The sequence below is a fragment of the Xenia sp. Carnegie-2017 genome, unplaced genomic scaffold (assembly GCF_021976095.1).
Source record: "Xenia sp. Carnegie-2017 unplaced genomic scaffold, XeniaSp_v1 HiC_scaffold_2, whole genome shotgun sequence".
In the NCBI taxonomy this organism is placed as follows: Eukaryota; Metazoa; Cnidaria; class Anthozoa; order Malacalcyonacea; family Xeniidae; genus Xenia; species Xenia sp. Carnegie-2017.
In genome coordinates, this window is record NW_025813482.1 from 3312925 (window position 1) to 3335629 (window position 22705).

Genomic DNA, 22705 nt, shown 5'->3' on the forward strand with positions numbered 1-22705 from the left:
CACTTTACTCTTACTCTTGACTTGTTATCCTCAACCCTTGTCATTTCACACTTGGCGACATATTGTTAGTTTGTTACCCCCAATATTGTATAAAAAAATAAATCTTTGATGTAAATATAAGTCAATTTGCCAATGCCTCGATTACATGCATGTCTAAAAAATATCATGTTTGTCCAAAATATAGAATAAAGAACATTGATTACATTGATTACAAGGTGTTTTGTATGTTCAGCGGGGATTCTCCACCTTCTCATTTAAGCGGCAAGCCTGTGCCTCTAAAATGTTCAGACAATCATTGGCTTCTAAATGCTACTGTATCTTCAGCTATTGATAAAGAATAGATTTTGATTTTAATGTCAAATTGGGCAGCATTAAATCAAAGTACTTTATGTGCTTTTCTGTAAGCTCCAAATTTTCTTTCTAAACTCACAACGTTTCGTCTGTTCACTTTAAGTAATTTCCAATAAACAAAACAATGATTTTACATATATTTTATTTATTTATTATTTCACCATAAAGTTCAGTTATACAGACGTATACTCTCCAGAATATATTAGAGCAGTAAAGAATTCCATCTAAATATGAGATATCTTTTTAAAAGAATTGTCTACAAAGCTTAGTATTGTTACAGTATCATTATGTTATTAATTAAATGTTTCTCAAATTTTAGACATTTGCTAAATCATTTCCAGAACATTTTCCTTTGCACAAATTGAATGTAGCAGATTTTATCAGCTATATTGCACACACCTTAACCAAATACCAAATTCGTTTCTGGTGGGTAGTTTATACACCACTTATTCAAAGAAATTGTGTCATTTATCATTGTTTATATTGCTGATATTAGTGATATATTAAACCGAGAATGACACCTTGCTTGTAAAACAAATTGTTACATTTTTTATTTGTAATCAGCGCTGATTTTGCAGAACTTTAAATGGGTTGATATCTTATAAAATGACAAAGACTTTATTACAGTCTTAGACTTTTCTTTTTCAAATCACTTGTGTTTTTGGTCTTTTTATTTCAAGTTCAAAAATGGTTTTTTAGCATGAAGGCTTTCTCTGCTGCTTATCAAATTACCAATTCTAATGTAGGTGACCAAAAGCACTAAAATTTGCAAGCACCAGATTGTATATGCAGTTGTCATGGCAATGTCATAACAAACAATTTGATATAACGCAGAAAGATACATGCAGAGTAAACAAAAGTGACACATACTTGAAATTTTTCAGCATAAATGACTTCCTATTTGTATTACAACTTTATGCAATTAAAATACTTTGTATAATACATTTGATAATTGTTAAGATCCATTTTATCATACTACAGCAAGGAAATTTGTACAACATGTCTTGTATTCCATGCATGTAAGTAAAAAATCGTCTTTGCTCTCCACCCTAAAACTTGCTACAAATTTTTTAATTAATATTTTCAGGAGATATGCCATCACGTTTTACAAAGTGTTCATAGAACGGAAAATTTTCCGATGAGATTATATAAGATCCTTTAAAAGATTTCTTGTTTTTTAGTTACTTATATCTATAATAACAATCATATAATATGCGATAAATTATAATAGTCCGTAAAGACCACAGTACGAAATATAGTACAAAACTAAGGAAATTTAATGTAAATGAAGTAATACATGTATGCTACATTTTGTCTCCAAAACGCCGGAATATAAACGTGAATACAGCTTTTGATTAGTACGTCCTACCACAGGTTCTGTAATGCAAATATTTGTGTACGCCTATAGTAAAATAAGTCATTTTATAAAGAAAGAAATGATAATAAAGATAGTTTCGGATATTAAGAATTCTAGGCAAATTTAGTGGCCATGCAGCTTAGTTTTTGTTAAAGATAACAGATTTTACTCAAATAAATTATAGCACAATAGCATTCTTTTAAATTTAGGCTACACTTCGCAATTCTTTATGTATTTAGTCTACAAACAACGTTCATTAGGTCTTCTTTTAGTGGATATGAACAATCAAACATTTCCTCAAAGACAAAAAGCGCGAATAAGAAAATATTTCAACTTGCCTTGAACAGAAAATAGGAAGAAAAAAGAGAGGTGTGATGTCTTTTGCAACTATTTCCACGCAAAACCGGAAGAACAGATTATGATTCTACTTTAGCTATAAAAAACACCAAAATATCATGAAATGAAGTTCATCAATAGGATATATTACATTTAGCTTTATTAAGCTTAAGAGTGAACTTGTTTCTGAGCCACTTAAGCAAGAAATTGTTGTATAGTATTTGTCATTTTTTATTCAACAAATTTTATTCAAATAAATTATTATACAATTGTATTCCTTAAATATAGGCTACACTTCTGAATTTTTTAGGTATTTAATCTATGAACAACATTCATTAGGTCTCTTTTAGTGGATATGAACCATCAAACATTTCCTCAAAGACAAAAAGCGCGAATAAGAAAATATTTCAACTTGCCTTCAACAGGAAATAGGAAGAAAAAAGAGAGGTGTGATGTCTTTTGCAACTATTTCCACGAAAAACCGGAAGAACAGATTATGATTCTACTTTAGCTATAAAAAACACCAAAAACACCGAAATAAAGTTAATCAATTTGATATATAATATTAGGCTACATTTAGCTTAAGGGTAAACTTGTTTCTAAGCCACTCAAGCAACAAATTGTCGTATAGTACTAGTCATTTGTGTACTATTCAAGCGCACGCATGGCAGATTAACAATATATCATCCGCATTTATTATACACGACAAGTTTTTTTAAGACTGACATGTTTCAACATCTCATGATGCCAACTTCAGTAAAAGTGAAATAATAAATGGTACAAGGCTTATATAAAAGTAATATGATACATAATTACAACAATAAAAAGGAAATAAGATAAATTATTGGGGAGCGTCCGAGCGTATTATAAACTAAATTTTGTATTGAATTAAATAACTTGAACATTAAGGTCAGAGTTAGTTTTGTTAATGTGGAGTGCTTCTTTGATTTTAAGGTGTCGGCAGTGTCGATGATTTTGAATATATCATTTTTGAATATATTATCCATTCAACGGAACAATGTTTCGCTCATTTATATAAATAAATTCCTTTTTACTTTCCATTTTTAGCAACGACTTAACACCTGTCCAAAACTGAATTTAAAGCCAACTGTGATTAATTGATTACAATTCTTACTTTTGCATACAGTGCAGTTTTATTTCAGTCATTAAAGAAGACGTAGGGTGTCACAAAGTCATTCTCGTTATTGGAAAAGTGTTTCATAAAAAAGCCATTTTCTTTATATCACCAATGTGATCTTTAAGATCTTCTAATTATTCTCCTCTCCCTCGGTGATAGAGTGGTTTAGTTTTCTGTTCTGTAATGGTGTAAGTAATTTAACACATCAAACAGCATTAATTTTATCATGAAGAATATGCTAATGTTGGGGATTTAGACAATGGCATTAGCATTGAATGGGGATTAGTGACGCAACGTCATCGTAATTATGCTATTTGCATATCCTATATAAGTTCTGATTTGTTCGTTTGTAGTCATTCTTCATTGTGACGCGCTAGAGGCTTGTCAAGGTTTTATTACAAAAAATGCGAAAGAGTCAGAGCAAACCAGACCATAAGGGAGACCTAAAATCAAAGAAGGAGTCCTCCAAATGTAGAAAATGCCAAAATCACGGAATATCCGTTAGTGTTAAAGGACATAAACCAGACTGTGCTTATAAAATTGCCCGTGCAATTTATGCATGAATACTGAAGAAGAAAGATGTCAGACGTCTGCAAGAATAGCAATATATAGAGAAAGCAAACGTTTGTTTGAACCAGATGGTATGTTGCACAATAATCTATACTTTCTTGTTTAATGTTAAATTAATACAATATTTGATTTTCCCAATAATTCCTACACAATATGCGATGTTTGTTGGTGAAAGGATAAAAATCATTTCGTCCAACTAAACGAATTTTGTTTTCTTATGTTCAATTTCTCTAAAGTGATCTTAGCTAGCAAACTGTTTTTTCACAAATCTTTACGATAGACAAAATCTTTCAAAAACTATTTGTGTATAACGAGCAGACTCACTTGAATGGCACTATCGTAGAGATTAATGAAACATGTGTTAAAAGCATTAGTTACGACATAATCCTGGGTCGAGAGAAAAGATTTTATTCCAGAATGAGAAATATTTCATTCAAAATCATCCGAAAATTATTCACGTTGTTCTTTCTGTCATTGGTATAAACTGTTCTGAACATATGCCACCGTCATAGAAAATTTCCATTTTTCATTTCTATGGAACTTTTATCATTTTGAAATGAGTAAAACCAAAATATTATTTATGTTACACAAACCACTTCGCCAATAATAGTTGGAATTTTCATTTACCGCGTGGTAAAACTTGCTCGTCAGAGAAATGTTTGTGCTGAATCATACTGTTTGCATTGGGCTGAGCTACTTTGACATTGAGAACTAATACAAATGAACTGAATCACTATTTTCACATTATTTCTTCAAGTTTGGATAGCAAGAATCGTTTTCACAAGGCCACCGTTTCGGTCTACACAATTCAAACACGTTTATACTTTACCTGAATGCTTTTGAATGGGAGTGTTATTCTAACCGATTAAAATTATATAATTATGTGTTCACATTATATGATCACTTATGATTTTGCGCAACGTAGTTTGGGTTCTAATATGTATAACATTTTGCAATTGTATAAACCTAGATTGTACAGGTTTAACACCAAAAAGTGCCTAGAGCGTAAGTTAATGAAATTATTTACTGAACGAAGATAGGTTTACATTTATATGTTTCTACGAGACCACGCTATGAAACAAAGAACTGAAAAAATTTAAAGTTAATAACAAATTTTCTTGTTTGACAATTTTAACGTTGGCAAAGAAAATGTCATATTTATTTTAACAACTTTTACTCAATTTTGTCTTAAACACTGTGCACTGGAAACAATGTATGGAATGTCGGTTTTGAAATGGAGTCAGAATATCACCAGTTGTAGAACTACGTTTTCATGTATGTAATGACAATACTGTGCCAGCAATCGCATAAAGCGCTATTATTCATAAACTGCTGTTGACAGTAATGATTACTAGACGAGAAAATCTTCTTTGTTATGAACAAAGGTCGATTTCAATAGCGTTAACTTTTTGGGTAAGGTATATCTTAAACAGGATTAGGGCATTGAAGAAAAGAATGTAAAATCCAAGCTACTACATATTTGACTCTTCAAAATTCTATAGTTACGTGTGAGGCAAGACGCCATCTTAAAAAAAGGCAAAACCATCGAACTAAAATACATGAAACGCTACCTGTAATAGAAAAGTCTAAAATTTTTCAAACGATATTACACCACGACAAGCGTATGTAAGCTGTTGGTATATATAAAAAATATCGATATTTATCGATATACGTTTTCCGATATTTTGTTGTTATTTATAGTATTGTTGGTGATGACACATATAGGTAGATCAAATTGAAACTTAGCCAGCAATTCCTGCGCACGTGTGATTGAGTCAAAATTGTCTAATGATATACAAAACCATTTAATAGTTTCATCAATTAAAGCATGCAGTTATAATCTAGCTAAGTATTACAGTTCCTTACTAACACTACTCATACCAAAATACCACTCCTAAAACTATTTATAATATCTAAATATATCGTAACGCCGTGTATTTCGGGTTTTTCGATATTTTCGTTATATTGATAATTTGATATACCGAGAAAAGCAATATCTATGAACCGATATTAAAAAAAACGATATTTATCGATATTTCGATAAACAGCAACAGCCTAGTTTGTAGTCAATCAATTCTTGAGAGAATCTCGAAGCACTACACATGCAACGGCATGTAACGGTGTAAGATCTGGCTTCAGTTATTTCCTTTAGGCAGCGTTTTATGTATTTCAGCTCAATGGGCAATCGCAAAAATGACAATAATTATGAAAAATATCTGCTTCCTGAGTTCATATAAAGTTTTAACAATGATAGTCTAGATTTTATTCTTTAAAATGTTTCATAAGATTGGTTTTTTAAACTTTCTTTTAACTAATTTTCCATTTTGAATTTTTTGCCACTGTTAAAGTGCTCGGCTACAAAAGTGCTCTGGTATAGAAAAAGTTTGGCTTGTATTTTATGATTAACGATAATTCAGAAGAGTCTGGCCTGGCTAATGAATACAATGAAATATTCGACACTTGCAATGACTCAACGTTCAATGATTAAACCTCTCATTTATTCGTAATTGGCACAAAATCAACGGATTAAGTTAATTAAGGTCTTATCAAAAGGTTATTGACAAGATAGTTGGAACAAAACTACAGTTGAACATTATTGTCTTCTCAATAGTATCCATCTGTATCAATGTAGAAAGTGATTGTGTTAACTTTTGGAAATTTTGTCACTACGTGTAAGACTGTTAGCATATGCCTGCGTGTTTGACAAAATTGGGATGCGTAAAACAAACAATCACGTGACATAAAACTTAATTTGCAGTTTGTGATTTTACCTTTTATAGATGAAATGCAGGAGCTAAGACCAATTTCTAAAGGCAAATCCACCCACGAAGTTATAGCTGATTTGCAATCCAAAATCATCCAAAATGGGCAAAATCTAAAACCAATTCCGTCAAGTATCCAGCTGCTCGTAAAATATTCCCAACATTTTTCCTGATAGACTCGAAAGTACCTTCAAAGTAACAATGGCGATCTCATGTACACCATCAAGTACATCAAGGGGTAATGAAAGATGCTGCATTACTTCTACAATTATCAGGATTCTTTCCACTCACCAATACCAGTTTTTCAACAACCCGCACCACTATCAAAGGCATCCAACACAACCAACATACCAAATTTTCCCACCTTTTCACAACACCTATTTCATCCCACTTCCCTGCGGCCCTACATTTACTCGTGTAAGAGTTATCAATTCCATCCACGACGAAAAAAATGAAAATGGAAATGAAGGAAAGGCGAAGGAAACGATACATGAATAAAGAAAATGGAAGTTCACGGTGAAGCAGGAAACGGCATAGTTGACATTTAATAATTATGTCTAAGACTATATTACATTTCGAAAATAAAGATTATTTTGCACGCAAAATTTTATTTTATTTATATACGGGAATCATACTTTATTTATTTATGCATGGAAAACAAAAGTTTATTTTTATGAAATAGTTTAGGTTCTCTACGGTATAATATTGTTAATGCATGTACTTAGATTAAACTAACAACAAGTAATAAGTGACTTATAGAGCAATTTAAAAACTATTGAAAACATTTTCAATGTTCTTATTTACCACATATTTATTTCTTATTGTAAATTTTATTTATTATTTTATTGCAATATATTATCAAACTATTTCAGCATAATTTTCCATTTGTTCATGTCAGTCATAAAAAGTGAGAGCAATCAACATAAACAGACTTGTTCCTGCATTATTTTCCACCAACTGTAAGCATTCCTTCAGTACTGCTTTTACTCTACTTATGAATTATACTCGTCCAAATGGATACAGAGAAGAACACAAAATATGAAAATCTTTTTCCCAACTGATGTATTTTGAAGATATCGCAGTAGTTTGTCAAACACGCACTATAGGAAAACACTTACTTACCAACACGTCAGCGGCATTTATGTAGAGTTTTGGACAAAAATTATCTCATCCAAATTCCGAAACGTTTTCTGTTAAATGAAACTCTCATCAATATAACCAAAACGATATAATAATGAATCTTATTTTGTGCTAACTGAATCATGTCATACAGTAAGTCCTAAATAAGACAATTACAAATCACCAATCATGTATATATCATGTCTACGAGTTTGAATATAAAAATAAGAAGTTGCAAAGACTTTGAAACAAAACAATAAACATCGCTTATGCACTTAAGTCACAGTAAGTATAAAGTAAATCTATTTCTTTCTTCCAAATATGACATTATAACGTGTGAAGTTTCACCAGAAGCTATAAGTTAAAACATACATATTAAAAAACATCACTGTATTTGCCTCGGATTAAGATAAGAATCACTTGAGCTCTGATTGCTCTCGAAATCTCCAAAAGATCTCCTTGGCTTGCATAAGCCTGTTCAAACACAGTAAACAACTTTTATTTCTTAATTTGAGATAAAACACGATAGTTATAATTAGCAAGGACGAAAAATAACGAATGTCTCACTGAATTCATAAAAAAGAAATTTTGTTTTCCTTACCAATGAAGTTCAAAAAACCATCTATGAATAAAGTTGCTGTTGTAAAAAGCTGATGACATGAGCCCAGTCAATATAGGTTGGTTGGATTCTGGTAATATACAAGTTAGCTATTTTCTTTTTTATCTTTATATATTTCTACATATAGTGAGAAAATGGAGAAAGCGTTCAAGCGAATTGGTTAAATCATAAACAGTTGGTCGTTTATAATTTCCTAAATCGTCCAACGCCTAATTTAATCCATCTTAGCTGTGTTCAAAATCATAAATTTAAACATGGAAATTTTATGTTCCTAATTTAGACCATCTATACTGTTAAAACTGTACGATCTACCGTTCAAATGAACGATAGTCAAAACTCATGAAGTAGTGAGTTTTGCCACTAGTTTAACTTTAAATTCATTCATTATCGTTGATAGTATGAGTTAAAAAGACATAGGATTGTAAAAACACAAATGTTATCAAGAGACTGAACTTTAAGGGAGGATGATACATATTCCAATTGAAGTCCAACAAATAGGCCCTGTAATTAGTCTACCACTAAGTTGCTTTGCCCTCCCCGTTTATCATCGATCTTCCTACGTCCATGCCCTTGTGTGAAACAAAATAACTTCAAAAACTTTTTATAGTAGTTACCAATCAGTGACTTAGCTGGAAATTTTCTCATGCTGTGCAAGTTTTTCTGCGTTCACAAATTGCAAAACAAAAGATTTCATAAAGATGAAAAATGATAATTCTCTGACATTTAAAAGCAGAAACAAAATTTGCGGGGATGGCTACAACACTTATTGTAATTATTTATTATTTTGAAAAAGAAGATATTAGGTACACTAGTTGTAATTGCTGTATACTATAGAAAAGATGTTATGTATTTACAGAAAGTAAACGATAATTTTAAGATTGTATCTAGAATCATATAGAATAAATTGAGGGCTTATTCCAGGATTTCATAGATATTTAGGTCAGTGCAGGTCAGTACTGGACAGTCTGCACGACAGTCTACAGCTTCCCTCACTGACCATGACTCCTCTTGAGAAATCCACCTGACAGAACGTTTAAAGTTTACAAACTTTGTGCCATTTGTACCATGGTTGATGGTAGATTATGTAAACCAGTAAGCTAAGATACATTGTTGTATAATAAATTCACTTGTTGCTTTTGTTAATGGCTACCAATGAATCTCCGATACAGTCTGTAACCATTGAGTTTTACTTTGTGCCATTAAAGTTTACAAACTTTGCCATTTGTACCATGGTTGATGGTACAAATGTTATTATAGAACAATGAGTTATTATAGAACTCAATGGCAACTCGTTCCTTTGATAAAAGTAACTCCACCTCACAAACTTGTGATCATCAAATACCATATCGCCGAGGAGAAGCTGCTATTAAGGCACAGTAAGTGAGACCGATTGTAGTTGTAATAATATCCCATCCTAAAGTTTCTCACATGGCATAAAGAATAATACAAAATACTTACTTTTGAGTACATCGTCTTTTTAGGTATCTACTTCCTTATAAACTTTTTAAATGCGAAGAGGTTGTTGAAAAAGATGATTTATTGACAAATGCATCTCAAGCGAGCAATGAAAATGTGAATGAAAATGAGGATGAACCACCCCGCAAGAAACACCAAAGGGGCATGAACAAGAAAAGACCAAGGAATCCTAATCCCTTGGCAAAAGATAAGATTTGCTTGCAGTTTTTAGATGGCAAGTGTAAATTTGGAGATAAATGCTACTATTCACATGACTTACAGATCTTAATAAAACATCGTCAGCCAGATATTCTTGGAAAGTGCAGAAACTTTGAGCTGTATGGAAATTGTCCTTACAGCATTACATGTAGATTTGGCAAACAGCATCTCACTGAGGATTTTATAAATGTTACAAGAGAATGTTGCAATGGATCATACAATGATCAAATCATGAATATTTTAAGTAAATCGTTGCAAGTTAAACTAAGGAAAAAACAATTTTTATTTCCCAAATCTGATGATTACATAAAGCAGATAAAAGAATCAAAGGTACAATCTCAAGATAATGATCAAACTGTACAGACTTTGGGAGCTTTCACAAATGAGAATGTGATACGTATGAAGCCTGCAGAAAAGAAGAAGGTAAATTCTCAAGTGAATTCTTGCATATTCAATTAGTGGCTGATTGAACAATGCAGATGTTTCCTTGAGATGCTGGAGTGAACAACCATTATAGAGCATATACGTAGTCAAAATTAAAGAAATATGTCATTGTTGGATAGGTCATCACTGACTGTAGGTTTTTTTTAAATGTCTATAAATGTTGAGCTCTACACTGCAATGTCTTATCTTCCAGTCATAGAGTTAATTTGTTTTGTCAATAAAACTATTTATTGATATTTTGTAATTGATAATTTAGATTGATTCCTCTGGCAAGTTATATTTGGCTCCCCTTACAACAGTAAGTGGCTGATCCTTTATAAATTTTTTACCGGTACATTATTATTATAAATTATACCGGTATATAAATATTGCAGATTGGTCCTCGACAAACCTCATTTTTAGCAATTTATTTTTTCATGTTGGCTAGTGTCCAAGTGCTAAGTTGTCATGTTCAATTAAGTGACATCATGAAAAATCATTTTTTTACATGCTTATCACATGACAATGTACATTATGAATTTTTAGGTTCATATAACATGACTTTTTTGTGCAAATTGTTAATTCATACCTTTGATTAAGAGAAATGACATATTTCATTGACAAATTCTATTTGGTATCATCGTATGTCATGGGCGTCTTATGGTTGTACTTAACATCTTGTACATTCAATTCTGTGAATGATGGATATTTTTCAATATTTGTGGTATGACAGGTTGGTAATTTACCCTTCAGAAGATTATGCAAGTCTCATGGAGCAGATGTTACATGTGGTGAAATGGCTATGTGTACTAAACTTCTCAGGTTTGTGATTATGTATATTGTACATATGGGTGAAGTAAGTTTAACTGCTACACATCTTGTTTTATTCACTTAGGTTATTTTTTGTTGTCCAGATTATTCAGTTATTTTTCTCCATATGCATAGGTATATATGTAAACTTACTGTACATATTCAATAAGTTGTATGTTATTGTATTTACTTACATCAGTTTCTTTGTATAGAAGTGCAACTTTGGTGAATTGTTATTTCTTTGGTTTTAAAAGTTTTGGCTGTTTGTTATATCAACAGACCATAATTTTGAATAATGAATTTTTGTATTTCTATTTCTATGTAGGTCGGTAAAATCATTCTTTCACTAACACTTTATAAGATGTATTAATGCCGTCCCTAAGATAAAAATAAACAAAAAACAGTGCATATCATTGACAAATATGACCAAATCACGTTTTAGCAAGTAATAATATACATGAAAAATTTCTCATTTTGATTGGTTTGGAGGAGTCTAATTTATCGTAGATACCAGTGCAAAATAGGAAACAAAGTGCAAAAAAGAAATACAGTGCAATTTATTTTTGAAAACTGTGCTCCTGATTGGTTAGTAAGACAAAGAAGTAATCTAAGAGCCAATCATTATACAACCATTCGCAGGCGGGAAAATTATATGAATTGCTTATGTTGTATGAATGTTATCAAACTTCTGAAATCACCGGTTGACAGAAAAATTGTTCATTGTAATAATTAGTTTCTAGTTGTACTTAATGCATAGAAGATAACTGGTCTGTTTTTAGGGTACGCTTTCCGAGTGGGCCTTAATAAAGCGCCATCATGTGAAGATATATTTGGTGTCCAGGTAAGGTTTATGTTTTTAACGTAATGTATTGAAAAAGACCTATACATTTCATATACAATCTACTTATTTTCGTCTGCGTGCTTTTCCGTTGAAACTAGGACAACGAACATAACAAGCTCTAGCTATATTCTCTATTTATTTCACGTTGATTTGTCCTTTTCTTCAGCTCTGTGGAAGCTTTCCGATACTATGAGTAAATGCGCCGAACTATTGCAAGACCAGGCTGAAATTGATTTTATTGATGTTAATGTTGGATGTCCCATCGATCTGGTCTTTAATAAGGTAAGCAATTTGTTGACAAACGTGAGGATTTGCTTTTCATTCATTTATTGTTCAGATAATCATATATCATAGAATAGGAATTGTTTTCAATACATGACCAGAAGTGTTGTGTTGCTTTTGTATCCCGCAAATTACTTTTCTTTTAAAATATTTGATGTCCAATCTTCTTGCTTTTAGCTTTGAAATCGTTAATTTTAGCTATGCAGTAGTGAGGATAATTATAAGTTTTCTTCATAAAAATTCCACCAGTGCTTACGTGTATATAATGTATAGTTTTGTTTACTTTTAAAATATCAAATAAAATTATTCTGTAGGAGCGGGTTCTGCTTTGATGGAAAGATCAAGACGCTTTGGAGAAATCGTTTGTGCAATGAACCACGTAATGATTTGATTTTACTATGTTTAACCTCATGATCTTCCTCAAAATTTGCTTCTTTTGTTTTAAAAATGGTTTGCACTTAGTAATAATCTTTCTCTCACTATTTCAACAATATTTTAGTGCATGTATGTTGTTTTCTGTAAGTATTTTGTGAAATTGTTTTCGATTGTGTGAAATTTTAGGTCTTGGATATTCCTCTTACTGTAAAATGAGAACAGGCGTTCATGATAAAAAGTGGAATGCTCTTCAACTTATTCCTAAAATCAGAAATTGGGGAGCTCCTTGTGACTGTATGTATTTCTCCAAAGTTTATCATTGAATAAATATTTTATTTTCAACACATATATATTATTGAATACTGATAGCGTTCTGCTCTTTAAAGATTGGTAAAAATAACTAGGTTTCACTTTCCATTAAAAGCTAAAGCAAAGACATTTTTAAAAATAATGTTGTAATGATACTAAAGCCTTTAGTATGATTAAACTTGAATTAAAGGAAATCTCGCAGAAATTTTTACAGTATTTTTAGCTTTACATGGTAGATCACGTGAACAACGCTATACTAAGTCAGCAGATTGGAATTATATACATCAGTGTGCTCAAGCCGCTTCCCAATGCCTTTGTTTGGTTGGTCATTGCATTGATTCTTTTAAATCTTATGTAGTAGCTATGTTTTACTTTTGCATGAAAACTTATTGAAAAAAATTATTTCAAAATTTGATTATTGTTTTGTACACTAGCTTAACTGTTTTTTTTCTAAATCCACAGGAAATGGGGACATTTTTTCATTTGAGGATGTGGAGCGACACAGACAGGAAACTGGAGTTTCTGGAGTCATGATAGCAAGGTAGCTAACTTTAGATTTGTTTGTATTTTTTGAATCTTTACTGTTTTAAGTATATTTTTTCTTTTGTAGAGGGGCTCTGATAAAACCGTGGATTTTCACGGAAATTAAAGAAAAAAGGTGTGAAACTACAATATATGTGCAACAATATGTTTATGGTATTGTATTATATTCTTCGTTTGAAATCATTGAATATTTTTTTAGATAAGCATGTTGTTTGTGCCTTGTATCTCATTTATCTTGTCAAACATAAACTTTAGACATTGGGATATATCTTCTACAGAGCGATTAGATATTGTCAAAGAATACGTGAACTACGGTTTAGAGCACTGGGGATCTGATACCGAGGTAAAATCCCAAGACTTCTTTTTTTCATTTTTCCTGACGTGTTAATTGCCATTTACGTATTTTTACATTCTTTCTTCTGTGTGAAACACACTGTCATATTTTGTTGTAATGTAGGTGTTGAAAGGACCAGGCGTTTTCTTTAGAATGGTTATCATTCCTATACAGGCAAGTAATTTGTTTGACATACTTACGCAGGTATTACGTAAGTAATCGAAACGAATTTATTTTTTTGTCAACGTATGGTATGGCGAATAGCAATTCATCAGGGACCACAGAGGAAGATCGATTATAATGGGGGATGGGTCACATTTATATATTTAAATGCTTCAATATGAAATAAAAATTCATTTTATTAGAAACTAATAAGTAGAACATACATATTTTAATATTGCTCATCCCTGTCCCATTATCTTCTGTGGTTCCCTGTTTATTGATCATGGCGAGTATTTTCACGTTGCAATTATTGATGAATTTTTGATGACACGGGAAAATATCCTGCGCCGTTTTAAATAAAGTTGAAATTGTAACAATCATAATCATGTGATCAATATTCCAGTTTGTATGTGTGAGTACTGTGCTTATTTTTGCTTCAACATTTTTTATCCTGTGCAATACCTTACTAACCTTTGTAATTTTTGTATTTTTTCATTAAATGAAGAAAATACAGGTTGTTAGAAAATTCCTGTTTTAAATACGATACATAAATTATTAACGTAGATATATTCCGGTAGGATTACTTGAGAGACTACCACAACAAATCAATGAAAGACCTCCACCGTATTTTGGACGAAATGATTTGGAAACACTGTTCATGAGCAATAAGTGTGAAGATTGGGTAAATAAGGTAAATATTATCTTCTTGGTTTCCTTAGGTCTCATTATGTAAACAGGTCTTCTTTTACGATTTTTTCAACTTTAATCAGGAATTGACTGTATGAGACCGAGAAACACTTTTGAAATAGCTTGCATGAAAATGACAAAATGGAAAAGCAATTGGAAAACAATGGGTTAAAATGGGGCACATGTTGTCAAAGATTACAAACCTTCAGGAAATTTAGCCAAACCGTGCATTAACGCTTGGCATCAAAATTTTGGATTATTTTCCGTTTTCCTTTTTCAATTCCCATTTTTCTAAAAGCTCATCAATTATTCATGTTTGGATACCTTTCGCTCACATTTATACATAATTGTTGTGAAGCGAAGGAGAGGTGTGATGTAAAGGAGGGATGTGAAACGGACTGGCGAGTGCGAATTATATCGTTTGCTAAATGTAAAATATTCGTTGAAAACCAAGCGCGTTACAAAGAGGAGAACTTCATTTTTTATGATATGTAAATAATGATCAAATACTGATAAAATGTTAATTCAACTGTCTTTAGTTAGACTTTCAATAATTGTGTTTTTTATCTTTTGTTACAGTGAAATGTTCCTTGGACCCGTTCCGTCTGATTTTCAATTTCTTCCAAAACACAAAGCGAATTCTTACTCTTAAAATGGAAAACTCTTAAGAATTCATGGCTGTGGAACGTTGAATTATTCCTAGTAGATGTGGTAGAGAACGTTGATGGATATGATTGTGTGAAATGATAAACACAAAACCTAATAATCTTTTGCGTGTACATTTGTAGTTCGCAATTTTTCGCCAGAATTTTTTTGAAATTGTTGATTAAAGGACACATGCAACATAAAATTCGGATTGTTATTTTGTACTTTACATAAAGGTATAGCTCCAACTAATAGTTCACCAAAGTTTTAGACTCAAAGGATAAATATTTTTGAAGATATGGAGTTTTAAAGTTGATGCTTTACTGATAACGTATTGAAAATGCCCGACGAGCTAGCGACGGCTACCGATTGGAAAAAGGTCGTTGTGACGTATTAGTTCACATTAGCTAAACGCGGTCAATTGCGCGCTTCGTTCAAAATATATTGTTAACTTCTTAACAACACGACAATTTAGCATTGAAAATCTGGTTTATTGTGCCGCATTTAATTGTAAAAAAGGTTCTTCTAAGAACCACCAAACGCAGCAAAAGGTTTCTTTTTTTCGTTTCGAAAACAAGCGCATGCGAGATATTTGGATTGAAAAATACGACGCAAAATTGGAAGCCAACAAAGAGCTCAAAATTGTGCTCGCAACATTTCGAGAGTTCGTGCTTCGTGCAAAATTTTGAAGAGATGCAATCAGTAGGACGGACAGCAGGACGGCTCGCCTTAAAAGGATGCTGTATCCACGATTTTGAATACTCGGTGGAACCCACAAGTGTAGCATCTAAAGGGAAGCAGCCAACAAATGTTAGAACTGCATTTGAGAAGAGACGAAGGCAAGAGATGAATATTATAGTTATAGTTAGCAATATTTGTTTACATTTATCAAAACTAGGCTATATAGCATTACCAAAGTGAAGACAATTGTATAATTTTAGATTATTGACGACGTTCTTGCAGAACATGACGACTTTCTTGTAGACGACGACCACGATGTGTCGACATCGGCTCGAAATGTTTGTGCGTTTTACCTCAAAGGAAGTTTGTCTAAGATAAAAGATGTCAAAATATATGTAGACAGCGAAACATAAACATATACAGTGGTAACTAATTCAGACTAATGTCGTTTGATCTTTTCTGTGTTATTTTAACTCATAGAAAATTCCTTAACGTACCTTAGAAGCGCAATGTGAAATACCAAGCAGCCATAACAATCCGTCCGCAAAAACCCGTTAGGTCATGAACCACTCAAACAAAAGTGCCAAATATGATAAGTAGAGGTATAGACTTTCCATTTCGGCCGTTTTGATTTTTGTGAAATATCCAGCAATACGATAATTTTATGCTAAGGTACGGAGGTTGAGTTCATTTCAGAAAAAAATCACAGCACACAGACGACGTCATGTGAAATTGAACATTTTGAGGATAGCGCTGTATGATCTGATACAGAAAGCACGTCGACGATGAGCAATAGCTACAATGGATCAGACTCTCAATGTTCAAATGAGTTAAGCGAAAATGAAGAATCCGACAATGACAATGTGACGTTAGTACCAATGCCCATGTTGTGATGAAAGCTGTTCAATTGTGACCAAAACGACTGGTAGTATGGTTAACGTACTAGCAAAATGTCATTGTGGTTATGTTCAAGACTGGAATAGCCAACCTCTTTATGGGCGAATGCCTTTGGGTAACTTGGTCTTTGCTGCCAGCATCTTGTTTAGTGGTAGTGGCCCCAGCAAAGTTCTTCAATTCCTTCGTCACTCAGGCATACAATTTCTGTCAGAGCGTATATATAGCTATATTTAAACAGCGTATTTGATACCCAGTGTTTCAAATGTTTGGCATATGCACCAAAAGCATCTTCTAGAATCAATCAGAGAAAGGAACATTAACCTTGGAGGAGATGGAAGATGTGATTCGCCTAAATATAGTGCCAAGTATGGGTCATATAGCATCGTGGATTTGGAATCTAACAACATTTTAGACACACAATTTGTTCAGGTAACAATTCTTCAACAACTGTACATAAAACATGATTAGAATACTCACATAATTATGTTAAACAGTCCAATGAAGTGACTAACTCTGGAGCAATGGAACTTGAGGGATTAAAAAGATGTCTGGCAAAGTTTGATGAAAGTGGGATGAAGGTGAAGTCAATGACCACAGACAGGCATGCTCATATCAAATCCTACATGTCAAAACAAAGACCTAAAATCGAGCACTACTTTGATGTATGGCATGTACCAAAATGTATAGATTGTCATAACAAACCAACCTTTTACACATTTCATCAATAATCAAAATCCAACAGGAATCAAAAAGAAAATTTTGGCAGCATCAAAAAAAAGTGGTTGCAAATTATTGTCAGATTGGGCCCAATCAATTTCCAACCATGTATACTGGTGTAATGCTTCCAGCAATAGGGATGAAGAACTTGTCAAGGCAAAGTGGTTGTCAGCTCTCAACCATATATGTGACATCCATGAGGGACATAGTGATGTATTCCCAAAATGTGAATATGATATGTTAGAGGAAATCAACGATAAAAGGTGATTAAGGTCCTATCCAAAGATTATTGAGAAGATAGTGAGAACAAAACTATAGTTGAACATTATTGTCTTCTCAATATTATCTATCTGTATCAATGTATGAAATTGAATGTTTTAAAATTGGGAAATTTGTCACTAGGTGTAAGGTTGTTAGCATATGCCTCGGTGTTAACAAAATTGAGATGCGTAAAACAAACAATCACGTGACACAAAAGTAATTTGCAATTTGTGATTTTGTCTTTTATAGATGAATTGCAGGACCCACGTCCAAAACCCAAAACCAGTTCCCTCAAACATCCAGCAGCTCGTAAAACTATTTCCAAACATTTTTCCTAATAGACTCGAAATGTTCCTTCAACGTAAGAATGGCGACCTCGATCATACCATCAAGTACATCGACGATTTATTGAAAGATGCTGCATTACTTCCACAACCATCGAGAAGCATCTCCACTCACTAATACCCATTCTTTCAACAACCAGAACCACTATGAAAGCCATCCAACACAAACAACATGCCCAACTTTCCCACCTTTTTTAACAAAACCTATTTTATCCGTTTCCCTTGCGAGCACCTAAATTTATCACTTTCACCGACGACATAAAATGAAAATGGAAATGAGTGAAAGGCCAGGAAGCAAACATGAATAAAGAAAATGGAAGTTCATGGTGAAGCAGGAAACCGCATAGTTGACATTTAATAACTTTTTCTAAGACTATATTACATTTAGAAAATAAAGATTATTTTGTACGCAAAATTTTATTTTATTTATATACGGGAATTCTACTTTGTTTATTTATGCATGGAAAACATAAGTTTATTTTTTCCATATAGTTTAGGTTCTCTACGGTATAATAGTGTTAATGCATGTACATAGATTAAACAAATAATAAGTAATAAGTCACTTATAGAGCAATTTAAAAAATCATTGAATACATTTTCTATGTTTTTCTTCACCATATATTTATTTCTTATTGTAAATTTTATTTATTATTTTATTGCAATATATTATCAAACCATTTCAGCACACTTTTCCATTTGTTCATATCATTCATAAAAAGTGGGAGCAATCAAAATAAACAGATTTGTTCCTGCATGATTTTCCACCACCTTACAGCATTCCTTCAGTACTGTTTCACTCTACTTAAAAATTAGACTCTTCAAAATGGATACAGAGAAAAACACAAAATATGAAATATCATTTTCTCAACTGATGTATTTTGTTGATAATCGCAGTAGTTTCTCAAATACGCAACATAGGAAAACACTTACTTACCAACACGTCAGCGGCATTTATGTAGAGTTTTGGACAAAAATTATCTCATCCAAATTCCGAACCATTTTCTGTTGAATGAAACTCTCATCAATATAACCAAAACGATTCAATAAGTAATCTTATTTTGTGCTAACTCAATCATGCATACAGTAAAGTCCTAAATAAGACAAGATTACAAATCACCAATCATGTATATGTCATGTCTAGGAGTTTGAATATAAAAATAAGAAGTTGCAAAGACTTTGAAACAAAATGATAAACATTACTTATGCACTTAAGTCACGGTAAGTATAAAGTAAAATTCTATTTCTTTCTTCCAAATATGACATTATAACGTGTGAAGTGTCACCAGAAGCTATAAGTTAAAACATACATATTTAAAAACATCACTGTCCCCTCGGATTATGATATGAAACACTTAAGCTTTGATTGCTCTCGAGTTCTCCCAAAGCTCTCCTTGGCTTGCATAAGCCTGTGCAAACACAGTAAACAACTTTTATTTCTTAATTTGAGATAAAACACGATAGTTATAAGGAAGGACGAAAAAATGAATGTCTCTCTAAATTCATAAAAAGAACATTAGTTTTCTTTACACGCGAAGTTCAGTAAACCATCTATGAATAAAAGTTGCTGTTGTAAAAAGCTGATAACATTATCCCAGTCAATACAGATTAGTAGGATTTTAGTAATATACAAGTTAGCTATTTTCTTTTTACCTTTATATATTTCTACATATAGAGAGAATGGAGAAAAACGTTCAAGCGAATTTGTTAAATCATAAACATTTGGTCGTTTTCAATTTGCCTAAATTGTCCAACGCCTAATTCAATTAATCTTAGCTGTGTTCAAAATCATAAATTTAAAATGGAAATTTTATGTTCTTAATTTAGACCATCTATACTGTTAAAAACCGTATGATCTACTGTTCAAATGCACGATAGTCAGAACTCATGAAGCAGTGAGTTTTGCCACCAGTTTCAACTTTAAATTCATTCATTATCGTTGATACTATGAGTAACAAAAAGTCAAAAACCAACTGGGAAAGACATAGGTGTGTAATGAACACAAATATCATCAAGAGATTGAACTTAGAGGGAGGAATAGATGTTCGACTTAAAGTCTAACAAATAGGCCCCGTAATAAGTCTGCCACTGAAGTTTCTTTGCCTCCCCTTTATCATCAATCATCTTACGTCCATGCCCTTGTGTGAAACAAAATGACTTCAAAAACTTTTTAAAGTAATCACCAATCATACTGGAATATTTGCGTAAGAAAATCGCGCTTTAAATTGAGAAATTGACAGTATTTACATTGTGTTTTGAAGTTCTGATAATTAGAACGCAGATTTCATAAGTAAACATTCACAATGTTAAATTAATGTTCTCGCACAATACAATTATATACAAATTCCGAAGCCAGTACTTGCCAGATTAATGGCCACCGTCGAATTTCTAGCATGCGCAATGAGACATGCGCGAGGACACTGATTTCTAAGGCTCCGACACTAAGTTGGCCTTCATTTCCTTTCTGTGGTATCAACATTAACATGAAAATTATAATGCTTAATATGTTAAAACAATACAAAGCAATAGTATCAATAGTAGAAGCCAACTCACACGCCAGATTATAAACGTGAATACAGCTTTTGATTAGTTCGCCGTACCACAGATTCTGTAATACAAATATTTGTGTACACTTACAGTAAAATAAGTCATTTTATAAAGAAAGAAATGATAATAAAGAGAGTTTCGGGTATTAATAAACTCTAGGCAAATTTGAGGTCATGCAGCTAAGTTTTTGTTGAAGATAACAGATTTTACTCAAATAAATTATAGCACAATAGTATTCTTTCAAATATAGGCAACACTTTTCAATTTTTTTAACATTTCGTCCACAAACAACATTCAATAGGTTCTCTTTTAGTGGATATGAGCCATCTAACATTTCCTCCAAGACAAAAAGCGCGAATAAGAAAACATTTCAACTTGCCTTGAACAGAAAATAGCAAGAAGAAAAACAGGTGCCATGTCTTTTTTCAATATTTCCACGCAAAACAGGAACAACAAATTATCATTCAACTTAATCTATAAAAAACACCAAAATATCATGAAACAAAGTTCACCAATTTGATATATCACATTTAGCTACATTCAGTTTAAGAGTAAACTTGTCTTTGAGCCACTCAAGCAACAAATTATCAAATAGTTTTTGTCATTTGTTTACAATACAAGAGTACGCATGGCAGATTAACTTTGTGTTACCCATTCAACATAGCAATGTTGAATTGATGCAAATCACTTCCTTTTCATATTAATTTTGGGGTTATAGACAATGTCATTAGCTATTAAGAATGTGGGATGCTGACGCCACTACGTCATCATACTTACGCTAATTTGCAATCCTACATAAGTTTGATTTGTTCGTTTGTGGTCATTCTTCATCGTGACGCGCTAGAGGCTTGTCAAGGTTTTATTACAAAAATGCCAAAGAATCAGAGGAAATCAGTCCATAAGAAAGACCTCAAAATCAAGAGAAAGAGTCCACCAAAGTGTAGGAAATGCCAAAATCATGGATATCCGTTAATGTTAAAGGACATAAACTGAACTGTAATTATAAAGATTGCCCGTGCGATTTATGTAAGAATACTGAAGAAGTAAGAAGGATCACACGGAAAGAATAAAACAATATAGAGCAAGCAAACGTTTAGTTCAATCAAATGGTATGTTGTACAACAATCTATACTTTCTTGTTCAATGTTTAACTGATACAATATTTGATTTTCCCAATAATTCCTACAATATGCGATGTTTGTTTGGTGAAAGGATAAAATTCATTTTGTCCAACTAAACAAGTTTTATTTTCTTATCTTCAATTTCTCTAAAGCGATCTTAGCTAGCAAACTGTTTTTTCACACATCACTACGATAAACAAAATCTTTCAAAAACTATTTGTGTGAAAAATGAGCTGACTCACTTGAATGGCATTATCGTCTAGAAAAATGAAACATGTGTTAGAAGCATTAGTAACGAAAGTTATTGACGTTGTTCTTTCTGTCATGTAACCTGTTCTGAACAAATGCCAGCGCTATAGAAAATTACCATTCTTCATTTCTATAGAACTTTTATCATTTTGAATTGAGTAAAACCAAAAATATTTTCAATGTTATAACAACCACCACTTCGCCAATAAGATGCACTTTTAGTTGCAATTTTCGTTTACCGCGTGGTAGAAACATCGCGCCCGTCAGAGAAATGTTTCCGCTGATTCGTACTGTACTTTGAAGCAATTCAAAGTTGATAAAAATTTTCTCGTTTGATCATATTAATGTTGGCAAAGAAAATATTATATTTGTTTCCACAACTTTACACAAATTACACAAATTTTACAAATTTAAACACTGTGATTGAGGAAAGAACGCATGCGCATTTTCTTAACGTGTTGAGATAATAGCTCAGCACGCGCGCACCAACCAATGTTCACTCGTGCACCATTTTATTCAACATGTTGAATATTCGGCGCCGATGGCGCGCGAGG

The 22705-nt window shown here is 32.4% G+C and overlaps 1 protein-coding gene across 1 annotated transcript; it reads left to right on the forward strand.

Annotated features, from left to right (window-relative positions):
- The first annotated feature begins 9513 nt into the window (after window positions 1-9513).
- LOC124440485 (tRNA-dihydrouridine(47) synthase [NAD(P)(+)]-like) lies at window positions 9514-14790 on the forward strand. The gene is made up of 6 exons (XM_046990878.1): window positions 9514-9536; window positions 9734-10349; window positions 11083-11171; window positions 13765-13852; window positions 13967-14017; window positions 14776-14790. The coding sequence occupies exons 1-6, from the start codon at window positions 9514-9516 to the stop codon at window positions 14788-14790; spliced, it is 882 nt and encodes a 293-aa protein (XP_046846834.1).
- Window positions 14791-22705: the final 7915 nt, after the last annotated feature.